The sequence below is a fragment of the Periplaneta americana genome, chromosome 10, assembly GCF_040183065.1.
Source record: "Periplaneta americana isolate PAMFEO1 chromosome 10, P.americana_PAMFEO1_priV1, whole genome shotgun sequence".
NCBI classification, from domain to species: domain Eukaryota; kingdom Metazoa; phylum Arthropoda; class Insecta; order Blattodea; family Blattidae; genus Periplaneta; species Periplaneta americana.
The window spans coordinates 15,971,315-15,989,989 of NC_091126.1; the positions used below are offsets into that span (position 1 = coordinate 15,971,315).

Here is an 18,675-nt window from a genome sequence, read left to right on the forward strand (position 1 = left end):
TGAGCAAGATTAATCCAGACTCTACCATCATATCCCACCTCCCTCAAATCCATTTTAATATTATCTTCCCATCTACGTCTCTGACTCCCCGGTCTTCTTCCTTCTGACCTCCCAACTAACATTCTATATGCATTTCTGCATTCGCCCATATGTGCTACATGCCCTGCCCATCTCAAACGTCTGGATTTAATGTTCCTAATTATGTCAGGTGAAGGATACTATGCGTGCAGCTCTGCGTTGTGTAACTTCATTCTCCTGTAACTTCATCCCTCTTAGCCCCAAATATTTTTCTAAGAACCTTATTCTCAAAAACCCTCAATCTCTTTTCCTCTCTCAAAGTGAGAGTCCAAGTTTCACAGCCATACAGAACAACCGGTTATATAACTGTTTTATAAATTCTAACTTTCAAATTTTTTGACAGCACACTAGATGACAAAAGCTTCTCAACCGAATAATAACAGGCATTTCCCATATTTATTCTGCGTTTAATTTCCTCCCGAGTGTCATTTATATTTGTTACTGTTGCTCCAAGATATTTGAATTTTTCCACCTCTTCGAAGGATAAATCTCCAACTTTTATAGTTCCATTTCGTACAATATTCTGATCACGAGACATAATCATATACTTAGTCTTTTCGGGATTTACTTCCAACCCTATCCCTTTACTTGCTTCAAGTAGAATTTCCGCGTTTTTCCTAATCGTTTGTGGATTTTCTCCTAACATCCATTCTATTCATTCATTATATTAGTGCTGTTAATTTCCGGATCCTCGTGGCCATCCTTAATTAAGACCAGATGATTTTTCTTTAAATCCTTTTTTTTTGGGGGGGGGAATCTCATACCTCTTCAATATAACAATAACCTTGATACAATTCAGTTTTTATAGTACCCAGAAAATTGTTATATCGAGGTTCGACTGTATTAACTATGTTGTCAATTACATCTGAAAAATTCGGTCCCCTTTTGAATGCCCATTTTCTAGAATTTCCATGTCTGCAGACCCCACTAAAACGGTTCTTTTCCGATTAGTAGGATAAATACTGTTTCACATAGTTCACTCTTGGTCATTTAAAACTTTTGCGATAGCCAGTCTCTCTACATTGACCATACCGTCCTATTCGCTATCCCACGCAAAAATATAACGGGGCTTCAGAACTCGAACTTGATTTCCTGCCATCGTTGTCTACGTGTTTATGTAACAATTTTTTTTTCAGTTTCGGGTAACTTAACTTTACCTTGAATTATTAATATGATGAGTGATAGTTCTGGATAGTTGCAAACAACTCTATGGAATAAAATATTATCACAGTTGCTTGTTTAGAGACGATAAAGTTGCCGATGTCATGAAGCTTTCTAGGGACGCTATTGCGTCTTTACAGTTTTTTCAAGGTACTCACCCAAGACTATAAAAGAGAGCATTATCAGTTTTTCACCTATTTTCCTGAAGCAGCTGAAGACCACTCTTGCAGCTATTAGAGAGGTAAGACCTATATCTAAAAGAAACATCCACTGTATTCCTTCATGTTCTAAACGTAGTAGCAATTCAGTTTATTCAGTACTTCTCCAGTTTCAATGTAAAATTTTCGCAATCCTTGCCCTTGCTCAAATAGGGACCTTCTTGAAATGTTCCGCAATTGCGGAAGTAAATAAATTCCCAGTGTAACATTGATCGAAGATATTTTACAATGTGAGGATTAAGCGAGAGCAAATAATTAAGTCATTCCATATTGGAAATTCACAGTGCATGAATGACTACTGGATTCTCAAGTTCATAATGACTGTATTAACATTTTGGAATCATAATCAGTTTCGATCCTCAAAACTTTCGATAATTACAATTTTTCCGATAACCTTCTCTTCCAGTCTTGAAAGACTCCACATATTACAAAGCATTAAGTTATTTAGTAACCTTATTTCACACTTTTTAAAATACGTTCCGTCCATTTGGATTTCTTTGCTATCCTATTTTAAAGTGATTTCATTAATGCACTTACTGACATAATTAAAAGTGTTTTATAACAATAGCGTTAAAGGGACAAGGCTATTTGCAACTTCTTTGCATAGGTGACGGTGGTGGTAGTAGTGGTGGTGGTGGTGGTGGTGGTGGTGGTGGTGGTAGTGGTAGAAGTAGTAGTAGTAGTAGTAGTAGTAGTAGTAGTAGTAGTAGTAGTAGTAGTAGAAGATTAGCAGTAGTAATGGTAATGGTGGCGTCTCCGGAGACACAGAGGTCTCTGGCGGATGAGGCAGAATATTAAGTAGGTCTAGAACTATCATGGTTGATACTATAAACCAGCCTTAGCGAAAACGTCATCTTGCGCCGAACCACTGTGTAAACTGCAACGTGCATAGTACCTATGGAGGGAGGCGGACACCCGAAGGGAAGTGATGTAACTGTCTGATTTATTAAGGGATTTTCATTTTCCTTACGTCAAGCACTTAAATACAATTTTATACAGCACAAGGCTACAAACTAATGTTTAGTACGTGTAACGAAGAAAGAAATGAAGAATGAAATATAGGACAAATTATCACAACCTAAAATTAACTGTCTTCAGAATGTCTCTGCGACAGAGTTTCAAAATCAGGAATGATGTCACTGCCAGTCGTAGTTGATCACGAAGGTATTTGTCTGTCAGTCGTGATCTAAATTTGTTTTTTACTATTTTCATTATTGAAAACAATTTATCACAAACGTAAGTTGTAGCGAACATGGCTTCAACAGAGCAAGCGAAAGAACGAGGCTTCGGATATTTATTTTTTGGCAAAGATTTGAGATGTTCAACATTTGTCAAGTCCTTACATCTAGCTTTCATTTAACATCACATTGTAAATCTGTGAGTTTAAATTGAAGATCTAACCGCATTATTTGTACATCTGCTGAAAAATGATCGATATACAGAAATAATAATAATAATAATAATAATAATAATAATAATAATAATAACAACACAACCTTTTAATGTTTCATCAGTAACATGTAGTATAATGCCGTTTTATGTTCTACCACCGTTTTCCTCGTAATACTTGTGAACAAATCATACATTTAATATTCTCATTCATATTGGCAGCAAAAAAAAAAATGCGTCCTCCATCCTGCTTGAAACTTTCGTTTTTGTAGATCTACATGTATTCGAGAGAGACATTGTGACGATACGCCACTCGTAGGTCAGAGACAAATACAAATGGAACGGAGTTTGACTCCAGCGAGTGAGAGGGTGGGGGTTGTGGGAGGTAGAAAGCACAGCTATCATTGCGAGCCACAATGTGCTCGTGAGTCGCATTTTCGCCACCGCTGCTATAAACCAATAGCTTACAGCAGCGCTGTCAGACACAGCCTGAACGGAGCGGAGCGCTCCACTATAACTCGTTGCGAGCTCCGGTGCTTCCACAGACATAAGCAAGTTCACGCTCCGACTGGACGTCTCTAGCACCACAACCGGTTTCGGAGCATACAACTGACACTACTGGCTTACAGTATATTCGGAGCTGAATAGTAGATGAATTTTGACTCTCTTCTCTCGTGTACGTATCATTGAATCGTACACCAATAATTTGGAATAAAATGCATTATTCTTATTTAATGATAGCCTATAGAAAAAGTAATCAATATAGCAATTCGGTTACTCTATCTATGGTCAAATTATTCTTCATCGCAACAAATTTTAGCAAAAGAGATGTATAGAACGTACGTAGTCCCTGCGTATTACGAAACATTTTGTCGTCTTTATGTAGGCCTACTCCAATACTTCAGAATACTTTCATTCGAAGTGGTTTGGATATCATAACTTTCTAAATATCCGTATCCTGACAACGAAAATATACAGGGTGAATTGTAACTAATGTCATTAATTTCAAGGAGCTATTTTTTGAGAGACTTCAAAAAAGTTTAATACAATTACGAGATACAAATTATTTTATATAAAACATTTCATGGCGTGTTTTGGGAAAGCCGTTGATTTAATTCCCAATATGGTCAGTGAATTTAAGTGAGCAGAGTATTATGATGATAAATGATTGAAAGAATTTTAGTTTTCTCTTTTAAACGTGCAGAAATTTGATCCAAGGAAATATAACTTTTCGTTCTGCAAAGGAATTTTACAATGTATCATTTGTTCGGATAAAATGTATGCAAATTAAGAGGAAAAAAACTAAATTATTTCAATAATTTATTATTATTATACCGCGCTCTCTTAAAATGACTGATCATATTGGGAATTAAATCAATGGCTTTCCTAAAACACGCCATGAAATATTTCATATAAACGAATTTTTATCTCGTAAAGGAAGCAAAAACAAACAAAGTTGTATTAAACTTTTTTGTTTGAAATATCTCAAAGAATAACCCCATGAAATTAATAACATTACTTACGGTCCACTCTGTATAGCGTTCATTCCGTAACGCTACACCACGTATGACGCACCTACGACAGTAATAGTCGTAAGAGTAAGCCTATTATTTTATTTACAGCACTTTGAACAGCAGGGAAAATTTAGAGTCAAAATTCCAGTACAGTAATTAAGCGCATGTACTTTCTATACATTGTGCACCACTCCAAACGTCGGCATTTCTTTCCTCATTTTGCTTTTCACATAACGTAGCAAATTCGTGGGTGCAAATTCTCCGTTGAAGATTGAAGAATAAAGGCTGTTACTTTTTTATGTGTTAAGTACACTATTTGCGTGATTATGTGCTCTGTGAGACCGCAAATAACTTATTTAATTGCTTACGTAAAGAAGTTCAAACGACGCTTTAATTAGACTGTGTATTAGCGTCGGTAGATTATGAGAATTATTTTAGATCTTAGAATGATGGCAAACTATTATCTCGTCCATTTGAGTCAAAACTCAGGAGAATGTAAATTCCAATTTCTTAAACACAATGCATAGGGTAACATTTCTACTTGTAATAATGTCACCTTTCTAATATTTCATTCATTACAGTTATTTACGATTCGTTGCAACAAGTTACACAATGAACAGTGCAAACTCATTTCTCGCAAACTTTGATATAATCACTAAAATTTTGAAGTTATTTTTTGTGGATTTTGATAAGTAATAATTAATATTATGATTATTGGCATATAACAAGAAGATACTGATCCTGCGGTGTTCTGTAATACAGGGACATCATTTTATTTTTACTTCAATTTTTATTGTACCTGAGTTTTTGAATGTACTTCACTCCCACCCCCTCTACCAGTAAATTTCAAACTGTTCTCCTCATAGAACCAAGCGTATACAAAGTCAAAGTCACCTTAAGGTCGTAGTAAACACAAACAGTATTGAGTTAGTGAGTAGGCCTATAGTACGTCCCAGAAATATGTTCGCGTTTTCCAGTGGCGAAAGAGTTTTCAATATTGAATCATATTTTCGCACAGGTACTGCCGTCCGTTTGCCTACGTCACATCACGATTTCCCTCACCCGCAACTGTTTAAAATAACTTAAATAAAATAATTAACTGTCACGTGATTTCCTCCCTTTCTACGATCCTGCTACATAACCACTTGGACGGAAAGTAGATAGCATGTCTGAGTAATGTTATCTGTGAGGGTCGGACAGAGGTGAAGATTGAATTTACAGTACGTAAGGTACTCTTTTATATAATAGGTATAAATTATTTAAACATGAGTTACTAGTACGAAGGACGAAACTGGTAATTGGGATTAGATGCAATAGTCTATAGTGCGATAATATGCACAAAAGAACTGAAGCCTGTATCTAAATGAACGGCCACCATTTTCAAAATTGTGTTTAAATATCCATATTATGATTATTTTTCAATTTAACTTCATTCTCCATATTGTACGCTAATGTGCTGTAGACAGTATAATATACACTGCATAATGAATACGTTTGCATGAATAACTCAGTTCGTGAGTAAAAACACTTATTGTTAATACTGTATTTTATTTTGATTAAACAAAAACCTAATGAAAATTATGAAACTCAGAATTACGATATCTTCTAGTTTACGTAAGTGGATGAACTACTTTTCTTCCCTCCTATACTTAGTAAAGTGATTTGTTTATATTTTACGCTAGTATCATCGAACTTCAATCGTGGAAGGGGTTAGCAAACGGTATTTCCGGCTATGAACCATTAATCCAAAGGTATAGTCAGGTTAATATAAAAAATGTTAGTAAAATAAAATGATGTCCCTGTATTTCAGGTATTTAAATTTAACCCTCGCAACTTAACTGGTCTAGAAGTTCATACTACTTATCTGGGATCTTTTTTTGATTCCAAGAATATTTGTTGTTAATAATTAGGACATTTTATAGCTTAATGCATTTTATATACAGAATAAGCAAATTGAAAGTTTTTATTGCACCTAGAATTATTCACTATGTTTAAGCAATGAATTAATTTATTCTGTAACTGTTTCCTTTTTTCAATTATCAGGAAACACATTCACTTTCCTTGAAATATAACACAAAAAGGAAATTGTTTAAAGGAAAGTTTAATCGACCCACACAGCTCGTGTTCTTTCCAGACGAGGCGTGGTTCCACCTAACTGCTCGTGTAAACAATTAAAACACTCACTATTGGTGTTACGAAAATCCACGTCGTGTACAAGAAGTGCCTATTCATGATAGGAAAGTTGGAGTTTGGTGTGTTGTTAGCGCAATACGAGTAATCGGTCCGATTTTTTACTGTCTACTCTTCATGATTCTTAAATTGAGCATTTTAATTATTGTGAGTTTAAATGTCGTAGGTCTATATATCGGTAGAGCAAATGAAATAAAACATTATTAACAGTGACAGAACTTAATCGTTTCAATCAGAATGTGTTTTTCCGATACGCGTGTTTAGCCGAGGGAGGACATTTCCAGCATCTTCTATAAGGCACGTAGAGAAGCAAAACACCACGCCAGCGGTAAATACATATATTATAAAAACCTTGTAATAATAAAAATATTTGCTGAAACAAATTATTTAATTTCTGTACGTTCCTTAACCAATACAATTGTTTTTAATAACAGTCCTGGTGTTTTACTAGACCGCTTTAATTATCGGTTGCGACTGCTGTCATGTGACATCTGGTTGTAAATATAAACAATTGACAATCTCAAACAATTGTAAGTCAGCGTTTAAATTACTGTTAGCACTAGTGTTAAAAGTACTTTTCGCACGCTTGCCTGGCATTAAAAAGATCTACCTTTAGGAATGGCTGCTTAAAAATTTGTTTCAGGTAAGTTTTATTATAGAATTCTCATTTCCCATAAATATGTATTCTATAATGCCTCCATAATTCTTAATCAACCGATACAGTATCATCAACAAAAAAAAACCATCAACTGTTTCATTTTACCCACATAACCAAGGCCAAGGATTCCATACGATGAACGTTCTGCGAACTAAATAAATTCGGATGTCACTGGAGATTGTGCGAACGCCTGAGTATGCAGATATGACGTCGTCACTGAATGACATTTTCATCCCGTCAATTCTTATTAAATTTTTGCCCAAGGCTTGAAATGTTAAGATATGAAGTTCACATAATAAACTTCTCTTACGAGGAAAAATTTACTCTTATCTGCAAATCTCTAATGCTAACATATTTATTGCGTACTTTGAATTTCAGAGTATCCAGAATGACACTAATAAGGACGGCAATTATATTGTTCTTCATTGTTTGCTGGGTATGCATATTTGAGGTAACTATATCAGTGATCGTAAGATAACTTAAAATAAGGAGGGCATATAATTTGTATAATATATCGACGGCTAAGAAGTGATACCTCGTATCTGTAAATCTGCAGGTGAATCAAAAAAGTGTTTAAAAATATAATTTTTCTCAAAATAGACAAACCTTTTATATACAGTACATTTCTGCTTTGCAAGATCTTCTACTCGAGGACAAAATATAAGTTAACTGTTCAATTTTGTGAACACAATAATAACGTAGTCTGTTATTCTAAATAAAAATGTAGTTAAACTAAACGATCATTTTTGTAGATACGACGAGATATTACTTCTTAGCCATCGATATGTAACACATTTATTCGCAGAAATCTTGTCAGTTATTAATTTCCAAAGAAATGTGACTGAAGTGAAAGAGAATTAAGTACAGTATACAAAAGGAGGTACGAGTGAAAACAAAGTTTCTTTAGAATAGTAAAGATATCGTACCGCGTTTACTTTCAGAATAAATTTCTATAGAAATATTTAAATCTCTGAAAAAAAAAAAAAAAAATCAAAAGTTCGTAGGCGACCGATCAAATGATAGGCCAGCTTTCAAGAGTGTCTTCAAAAACTTCTTAAAAATTCGCACACGTGTGTGTATTATAGGAGAAAAGTTAAATAAAGGAAAATAAAATTAGTAAATAAGGATAGGAGGAACAGGAACGAAAAACAGTGTAAAATCAAATTTGTAGAGTGTTTTTGTTAGGATGCTGGAGCACACATCCTTGACATCTTTCTCAGTAGGCTATATTTTTATTGATAACGAGTAGACTTCGTTGAATTGCCACACGCAGCATGCAATCAGGTTGTCGATGTTGGTAGTATAGAGGAGGTGAGCGACCGCCCGGTCTCGTAGTATAAGCAGTTCATGTTAAGAGATGTGACCGGTCCAAATAGATAGAGCAGCTACAGCTAATGTATTCCTATGTAAGCACTTGTTTTCGCATTACTGTGGTTGGAATAGTCAAAGCTTAACATTTGTTCAGTGCAGACAAGAATTCAATCAAACATGCCGCGATATAATACTTCATAATTGCGTGTGTTTATAGAGGAGTTTGGTACTAAGTATTTTAGTGTTAAAGAACAAACCATTTTTTTTTTGTAAAATATGCACCTATTACATCGTGTGTTTTCAACGTACATTTTCCTAATATAAAAACTGTTTAAGTGACCTCGGAGGAGGTTCACTTTGCAATCGCTCAAAATGTACGTAACTCTTAACTGCAATGCAATATTCAAGGATGATGTGAGTATCTTACATTTAAGAGTTAATATATCTCACTATAAAATAATTGTGTATTTATATGTTTAGATATTTGCTACTTCAATGATCATTCATTATATTTCTTGAATGCAGGATACAGGTTTTATTGTAACCGCAGTATAGGCCTACTGCTCAGTGTTCACATAAGAGGCATACTCCATTCGTTGCGCGCTCCCTTCTCATACAGTCTATACCGCGTTTTGCAGTAAACCTTACGATTCTCGTGGCAATTCCACGAAGTCTAATAATGAGTAAATCTGCTGATAATCTTAGCCTACTTGCCGCATCGGGTTAGTAATGACCAGACAGCGGATTTTCGGTCCCCATACTGAACGTCAGTTGTAGAGGTCATTGAACTCCGTGACGTCTTGTCGCTGTGCAGGGACTGAAAATCCGCTGTCTGGTAATAACAACAAGTGACTTACAACTTAACCAATCTGTTTCTATCTTACCGTAAAGTATGACGCATATGGTTTGTCTTCGTTAACGAAAAGTGGAAAGATTGTTCAAGTACTAGCAGAAGGAAATTCTGTGCTGTATCAGACACACACCGACACGGAGATTAGATTTATTTATTTTAGTAGGTTATTTTACGATGCTTTATCAACATCTCTGGTTATTTAGTGTCTGAATGAGATGAAGGTGATAATGCCAGTGAAATGAATCCTGGGTCCAACACCGCTCATAGTGCTCAACCTCAACCAGGTAACTTGCCCCGACCGGGAATCGAACCCGGACCACCTGGTTTCGCGGCCAGACGCGCTAACCGTTACTCCACAGGTGTGGACACGCAGATTAGAGGATTCACTCACATCTTAACCCAAGTTTGGTTTCCTTAGGAAGTAAAATAAAGTCAGTTCCTTTTTTTCAGCTCTTACAGAATAATTTTGCTGAATAAAGGTGTGTTCATTTTTATAATGCATGAATTGTTTCCGGCACGTAGCGGTTCATGCGCAACGAATGAATCACAATATTGAGAAACCTCACATGTTCATTTTTTTTTTTTTACGAAATTGGGTTATATATGATTTCGTATTCTAAATATGTAGTCTCATGATATTATGAAGAGTAACCCCACATATTCCCATAAACATTCATTTTTAGCTAAAGTGTAAAGAAAAGAATAATATGAGCACAAATCTAGGACCTGAGATGTTTTCTTGTATCTCTTGAAAAGTTTAGTTTTATAGGCACTTGGGGTTTCTCAATATTCCGGTTTAAATATTGTTCAGTAAGTCGTTTGAGAGAGCATCCATACGTAGCGTAACGTATTCGGTCATGCACTGTGCTATACGTCATCGTACGGAATTCTCGACAAGAATTTTTTTTAATATTACGTTTTATTTAACGACGCTCGCAACTGCCGTGGTTATATCAGCGTCGCCGATGTGTCGGAATTTTGTCCCGCAGTTATTTTTACATGCCAGTAAATCTACTGACATAAGCCTGTCGCATTTAAGCACACCTAAATGCCATCGACCTGGGTCAGGATCGAACCCGCAACTTCGGGGAGAGAAGGCCAGCGCTATACCGACTGCGCCACGCAGGGCGACTCTCTCGGGAAGAATATTTGTCTGATACCGTACGACATTCATGTAGAAACGCTACAGAAGGAAGCAATACCATCAGTATGAATGGACCTTCAAATACAGACACGACCAAGCACATGACACTATGAATAACGAAAAGTTAACAGGATTAGGAAGGAGGCGATTCATTAATTCTCTGCGTAAATTCTAATATTCTCCTTCCGTTTTCCTTTAACATTCTTACTTACTGCCTTTAAGGAACCCGCAGGTTCATTGCCGCCCTCACATAAGCCCACCATTGGTCCCTATCCTCAGCAAGATTAATCCATTATCTATCATCATATCCCACCTCCCTCAAATCCATTTTAATATTATCTTCCATCTACGTCTCGGCCTCCCTAAAGGTCTTTTTCCCTCCGGCCTCCCAACTAACACTCTATATGCATTTCTGGATTCGCCCATACGTGCTACATGCCCTGCCCATCTCAAATGTCTGGATTTAATGTTCCTAATTACGTCAGGTGAAGAATAAAATGCGTGCAGTTCTGTGTTGTGTAACTTTCTCCATTCTCCTGCAACTTCATCCCTCTTAGCCCCAAATATTTCCCTAAGCACCTTATTCTCAAACACCCTTAACCAATGTTCCTCTCTCAAAGTGAGAGTCCAAGTTTCATAACCATAAAGAACAACCGGTAATATAACTGTTTTATAAATTCTAACTTTAAGATTTTTTAACAGCAGACTGGATGATGAAAGCTTCTCAACCGAATAATAACAGGCATTTCCCATATTTAGTATGTGTTTAATTTCCTCCCAAGTATAATTTATATTTGTCACTGTTGCTCCAAGATATTTGAACTTCCCCACTTCTTCAAAAGATAAATTTCCAATTTTTATATTTCCATTTCATACGATATTCTCGTCACGAGACATAATCGTATACTTTGTCTTTTCGGGATTTACTTCTGACCTATCTCTTTACTTGCTTCCAGTAAAATTCCCGTGTTCCTTTAACATTCTATGGACGAAAAAGCGTTTGCGTTGGTCATTATTCCAAATAGCTTCCTCCTCTTCTTCTAATAGAATTGAAATTGCATTCAAATTGTTATATATAGCAATTTTGACAAGTTGGTAGGCCTATAGTGCCGAAATGGTTTGTTGCATAATAATATAAAAACTCGCACAAATGACGTGCATGAAACGTTACGGTGCCGGAGACGATCCATACATGACAGTTTTAAGAGACCTTAATGAGGACTTCAGGAGGGCATTCAGCTTATATCCCACGTTTTCTGCTTCGCAAACCCTGCGAGCCCTGTTAGACTGGAGTGTATTGATGATCGGACGATATAAATAAATACTAGTTACCACACCCCCTTTCCTATGTACAAGTGACAGATATAATGTTTCTATTTCAAGAATCACTTAGTATCAAACAAACTTTTTTTTTTAATTTTAGAACGTTTAAATACAGAGTGGAAGTGAAGTAGTTCTGGATATTTTCGGAGCGAATAGCTCATACAGAATGTAACAAAAAACTATAACATCATATTGGTGGAAAGTTAGTTTTTTTTTTTTTTTTTTTTTTTTTTCAGAAATAACTGTTCTTTGAACGGTCCAATTCGATACATCAACCCAGCGGTTATATTATATATATATATATATATATATATATATATATATATATATATATATATTATATTATCCGTACGTAGGTTGGGATCCGTACAGGCAAAACCAAATCGATTCAATAGAAAAGGTCCAACGCAAGGCAGCAAAATATGTCAAAATGGGGAAGGGGCATGGTGAGAAGATAGTAAAAGACTTAGGGGTGGGAACTTCTCAAATCAAGGCCACGAAAAACCAGGCTCACAGCATTGTTTAAGGCAGAAATGGGACACAAAGCATGGACCGATATCAATGCTAGATTAGCAACACCATCACACTTAGGAAGGACTGATCATATTAGGAAGTTTAAATGTAGAAAACAAAGAACGGACGTGGCAAAATTTTCCTTTGTTAACCGCACAATAGTAGACTGGAACAGCTTACCTGCGGCAATCTTTCAGAGTGGTCCTCTTAAAATCAATACATTTAAGGAAAGGTTGAGGAGATTAGACTGAAAATGTAATTGGAGGTGCAGTGTAATTATTTAAGTTGTGTCATGTAATTGAGTTGATATATAATAAGTTGATATGTAATTAATTAAGATAATATGTAATTTAGTTGATATGTAAATAAATTAAGGTGATATGTAATTAATTAAGATGATATGTAAATAAGTTGGTATGTAATTAATTAAGGTGATATATAATTACTTAAATTGGTAATAGTTGGGTGAAATAGAAGTACTTATAAGTTAGATTTACTTTTGCTTATCGTAGGAGCTATTATAGAATAGTTTTTATTTAGGTGAATGTAGAGTGTCCAACGCCCACTGAACGAATATTTCACTTTTATCACTGCCAATGTTGCGCTATAATCGTATATGCAAGGTAGGCTATAACAAAAACCTAAACTAACCAAACCTAACCTGTCAAAGAAGCAACAATTTATACTAAATGTGTAAAATTGGCCTACGTCTCTATAGCGGGCGGGACATAAGTAACATTGACCTTTATTTATAGTCCTAGGTTTATTGCATCTGCTATTTATAGATTTACGTTTATTTTATTTGATTTCATTTACGTTTATTTTATTTTATTTCATGTAATTGTAATTATTGTATATTATATCACTGCCACCGGGTGTACCTATACCCAATTGTTGTGTTAATACATACATACATACATATATACATACATACATACATACATACATACATACATACATACATACATACATACATACATACATACATACATTAGGCTGCTACGCCCTGAATTTTTTCCCACCAAATTAAACATTTATTTTTCCCTATTGGTAACGTTTCATCGGGTCTTTTATTACCACAATTACGAAAACCAGATATTACACTTCCTGTGTCTCGGATACGCTGACAAACTGAAATAAATGTCTATGCATTAGGCACATTCTTACCTGGAATTCTGTCTTCATACAGTCGTCCAGCGTCGCGAGATTCTCCGTAAATTAGAATTATGTCGGCTTGAACATTTTTGGCACACTCTAATACACACTTATTAAATAATTCGCAAGAAAAGAAAAACTTGCACTGGTTCGAAAATCAGACAACTTCCATCTCCGAAGCACAGTCAGCGGCCGGGCGACCTGCTGTTCACGTGTGTACTGTCCGCGTCTAATACACACAGACTGAACTCAAGGAGCAGGGTTGCCGGACTTCCTGCCACGACATAACGATGCGTATTAATCTGTTTATTTAATTTCCAAGAAAACCGTCCATTTTATTGAAAAACTGTAAAAGGATAAATCATTCCTTGTAAGTTCCTCTATCGATAAGAATAAAAGTCACAATCGTACAGATAGTGCTTATCGAGTAAAATAGCGTTAACATTTTGGGGAAAATTATTTTTTTCTGAGGAAAGTATTCATTTGAGAGTAATATGCAATTATAATTTGTTGTTGCACTCTATCTGCACAGTTATATTACTTTCATCCTCGCATAATACTGCTGCACTTTACTGACAAACAAATTTTCCAGTTATCACAAATTTATAAAATTGTTAGTCCTCTTTCATATTGTAAAAATATCTACGCCTACGTCTTCCCAGAGGTCATTTCCCTAAAAGAGTCTCTATGAACATAGTTTACTCTTCTTCTGTGAATGTCCAATCCAACTCAGTCTTCTTGCTTTAAAACTGGCCACAATATCAGATTCATTATAAAAATCATAAATTTATCTACTGTATAGGTTCCTCTTTCCCAATGTATCTGCATTTCGAACTGCTTCCAATACTTTTCTAAAAATTTCCTCACAAATTTTTCTAATATATTCTCATCAATTTTTATACGTCTTCGTATTTCACAAGCACAGACTAAAATAGGCATAATTCAAGTATTGTATGTACCGTATGTAATGTCATTCATTTCAGCGTTATTCTTGGAAACAGAAAAGTGCAATACAATTTTGCTTGTTTTTGTTTCCGTTCCGAGATAAAAACTGTTTTATATTAAACATTTCACAGCGTGTAAGTAGCGTGTTAAATTGAAAATTAATTGAATATGAACCAAGAATTTCACGGAGTTTAAATTGGTGCGAGACTTCGAATTTTCTGCATCTTGCCACAGATGACGATACACTCGGTTTCGTACCTGGTATGGGCTCCATCGTAGAGCGTATTCCGAATCTCAGCTCTGAGCAATCTGATGGCATCACGGTGTTCCGAATTTCACCGATGGAGTCACTGATGCTCCACCGGTGTCGCACCGGTGCCATCAGCTTGCAGAGGTGGTGGCAGTCTCCATCAGCTGCCATAAGTGAATCTGATTGGTTCTTGTATAGGGCGGGAATTAGCAGACGAATGACATCGTGAACTGTTGTGTCTTGGCGATGTGTTCTGCTTTGGTTCTGCTGTATTGTTTGTAATGAGCACAACGTAAAAACAATATGTTAATGGCTTATGAGCGAACATGTCAACGGACCAGTTATTACTACTGGTTCAAGAAATAAATTGTTTATGCTCTCTTTTCTTTGAACGAGGTGGCAGTACAGAAATTTCGCGAAATTTTGCTATCGTAGCACAGACAACAACTTATACAGTCGCCATGGCAGCCATCGATCCTTCCAGCAGTTTTGTTCCTATTTCGCTGCAGCGTGACGTCATTGTTGTCCACCGGTCCGGTGAGATTCGGAATACGCTGGTAGTGAAGGCAATACGTAAACAATACAAACATTAATTACTGATTACAGACACGGAATGTAATATAGTTTATATGAAATGCAAATCGTTCAGATAAAGAATTGTAAACGAGTTTTCACTCACATATAACTATATAAAATTAATGATTTATACAACAATATTGCACGACTTTAATCATGAACACACAACACAAAATGTTTGTTTTATTAGTAAGTGAAGGCTCTTAGTGTGTCTTTTAAAATGTTTTTAAATTTTTAACTTAATTTAAGTCTTTTAGCATTCACCTTTAATACTGTGTTAACAATTAATACTGTATTACAATCAAATGCCATACAGATGAGGTTAACATATTGAAAATTACATGTATCTGGTCTGTCACAGTGGTGACGAAAACGTTCATACAGATTGTAAAATATGTAATATAAAGAGTTCCACTCTATCATATTATATAATAAGTCAATGACGGAAAAATATAATAAAATATGTATTTGATATTAATGTTTATGAAGTTAAATTTTACAACAAAGATTATCTTAACTATGGGCTTAAACAGTGCTTTAAGAACTGTACCTATGAAACAGTAACATTTTAAGTTAAAATTTTACATCAAAGATTATTGTAATATGGGCTTAAACATTTCATTAAGAGTAGTGCCTGTGAAACAGTAACATTATTTTTAAATGAAACAAGTTTACAGCAAAAGCTATGTTTACTCTTTTGTAATACACAACACAGCCCCGTCCTTGATGCGGGAGTAGTCTGTTTCAATCGTACAGCACCACACGCACTACTCTTCGTCAAGCCATTGGCTCACTGCACAAACTCCGTACTCACTTAACTTCAAGAGTAGTGGCTAAGACTCCGGTTACCTGGTTTGGTTTTATTTTCCGAGGTTTTCCCCAACCGTAAGGCGAATGCCAGGTAATCTATGGCGAATCCTCAGCCTCATATCGTCAAATACCATCTCGCTATCACCAATATCATCGAAGCTAAATAACGTCGTAGTTGATACAGCGTCGTTAAATAACCAACCAAAAAAGACTCCGGTCTCTACTTATGACACCAAACTTGAAGGAATTTCGTACAACCAATAAGACGCATTTTTGTAAGTACGGTAGCTCACATACATAAAAATATTGTGCGAAGAAATTAGTTTTGTACAAAGTATTTAATATCGCCAATAACCTAATTTGAAGGACATGAAACAATTTGAAATAAAATGAAGTAGGTCGCTACGTACATAATCTAATAATATGTTACATATAACATTCACTTTGTTACATTTTAACATAAATTCTATGACTGAATTGTGGTGCATTAATTTGAACTTTATGTTCGCAGGTAGCAAACGCAGATGAAAATAAAACAGATGCCAATTCAAATGAAACACCGGACGTCAAAGGTATTGTTTATAATAAATGCAATACACTTACAATGTTGTATCAGCATGTGTAGGCCTATAATCATGTTATGGCTGCATATTTCGCTACTGTCAGGCCGAGTTGGTTTAACGCTATAAGTTACATTTTCTAATGCACAAAATGTTTCAGTCATAATTTGATGCAATTTTTCACCACACCCCAAGTAGACTACGTTTGATATCATCTCCCTCGTGCCAAAACTATGAATGTGCAGTTTCCCTGAACTAAGAAAATGCACATTAATGGTTTTGGTATGAGCGGTACGATATACAACCAATCTTACTTAGTATCACATCGTTTTTTTTATATTTGATTTCGCGTTCAACCGTTTTATTCATTAAATCACCACTAACAGCAGAAGATGAAAGTAACATAGGTGAAAAGACCAGTTCACAGATTTCACTTTCACTTCAAGTCAATTGATAATTCTCTTCATGAACTGCAACAGATGCACTTTCCATTGATTCCTCAATCCTCAACATGTCTTTTCTTTTTGAGAAAAATAAAAAGAACGCTTGTTGTTCAACCAATCAAATTTGATAGGCATATCACCAACCTTAAAAAAAAACTACCTGAAAGTCTACAGAACAGAATTTATTTTAGTTACTGAAAGTTATATAAAATTGGAATGTAATATTTATGAACAATTATACTTTTTTAAGTCTGAAACCTCCGGTGTGAACATCCTGGAATCCGGGAGAAAAATCCTCTAATTCATCACCGCTTCGATGTTTCAAAACTATTTACAAATTTCGTTATTAAGTTCTAAAGAATTTTGTATTGCGTCCGTTATGCAGGCGAACCCAAATATTAGACAATCCATGCTCGAACATTCAGTCCTCAAAACGCAACTGGAAACCCCAAATTCTTCTTCCAATTTTTTATTTTTTCTACAATTATGTGATTTTACTTTCTTTCTTTCTTTCAGTTGTAGAAAACCCGCAAAATAAATTTTTCTTTTGGTGGCCGTTTTTATTTCCCTTCTTCGGGTAGGCCTAATGTCTACTCTACATTCAAGTCTGGAACAATTTGTAAGTATAAAAACTCAAGGACTGACCGAATAGCTAGCTATTCGATTTACGAATACACCGAGTCCCACGAATCAAATATAGTTATATAAAGAATAATTAATTGTAGTTTGAGTTTTATTTCTAGTGAACAATGTAATTCTTAAAGGAATGAGTTTTGTTTAATTACACTTGCAGTAATATTAGCTACTATTTCTTGTTTCAGTGATTTCTGTGTGCCTGAATTGCTGCGACATTTATCTTTAATTATTCTTTATTTTGCGACAAGGCTTACTGAGTTTATGTGAATAAACAAAATACAAGGTTGTAATAAAAATGTAATGTAATTCATATGAAAATAATATTTATTTACTACACGTCTGTAACAAGTATATTTTCAAAGAATATATTATTTTATTACTGTTATATTTAAACATATTTTATATTGGTAGACGTATAAATAAACTTTCTTAACAAACCATTTATGCATCTTTCCTTCTCCACCGCATGCAATAGTTATGTTTTCTGCAAAACTTTATTGATTATGTTTGTATTCACCTCTAGATATATTTAGTTCATTACTGGGAACCGAAATTTTTGATTCTAAAAGATAATAGCTATTCCAACTACTTATGGTTGTAAACGAGCAAGCAAGTGGGGAGTATTCCCCACATAATGCAGCGAATAGCGCTAACTTCGTACTGGCTAAGCAATTAACGAAGTTCGCGTCATTCACTACAATTGGCCTTACAAATACACTTGTGGGCGGCTTTCTGGATGGTGCTCGCTTCAGTGGCGTAACGTCAATGTAAGCTAAAAAGCTCAGATTCCCCAGTTAATAATAATTTCATAATAAACCTGCAATCTATGGACAAAATTATTTATTAATTTTAATAGAATTTATATTTACCCGTTAAATATTGTGATGCGGCAGCTCAGGATGATTTGTGATGCAGCAGTAAACAAGAAGCCTGCACACACCAGCTTCC

At 35.3% G+C, this 18,675-nt stretch overlaps 1 protein-coding gene and 1 long non-coding RNA gene across 2 annotated transcripts in view; one reads left to right on the forward strand and one right to left on the reverse strand.

Moving 5' to 3' along the window:
• Positions 1 to 14,722, reverse strand: part of LOC138707456 (DEP domain-containing protein 1A-like) — a 141,808-nt gene extending 127,086 nt beyond the window's left edge. The window contains exon 1 of the mRNA XM_069836933.1: positions 13,520 to 14,722. Coding sequence (XP_069693034.1) covers positions 13,520 to 13,537 — 18 coding nt within the window. The 5' untranslated portion in view covers positions 13,538 to 14,722. The remainder of the gene's footprint in view (positions 1 to 13,519) is intronic.
• LOC138707458 (uncharacterized) lies at positions 1,349 to 18,169 on the forward strand. Its single transcript, XR_011334240.1, has 5 exons — positions 1,349 to 1,480; positions 7,587 to 7,659; positions 16,600 to 16,660; positions 17,608 to 17,710; positions 17,913 to 18,169. It is a non-coding gene; the product is annotated as an uncharacterized lncRNA (long non-coding RNA).
• The last annotated feature ends 506 nt before the right edge of the window (positions 18,170 to 18,675 follow it).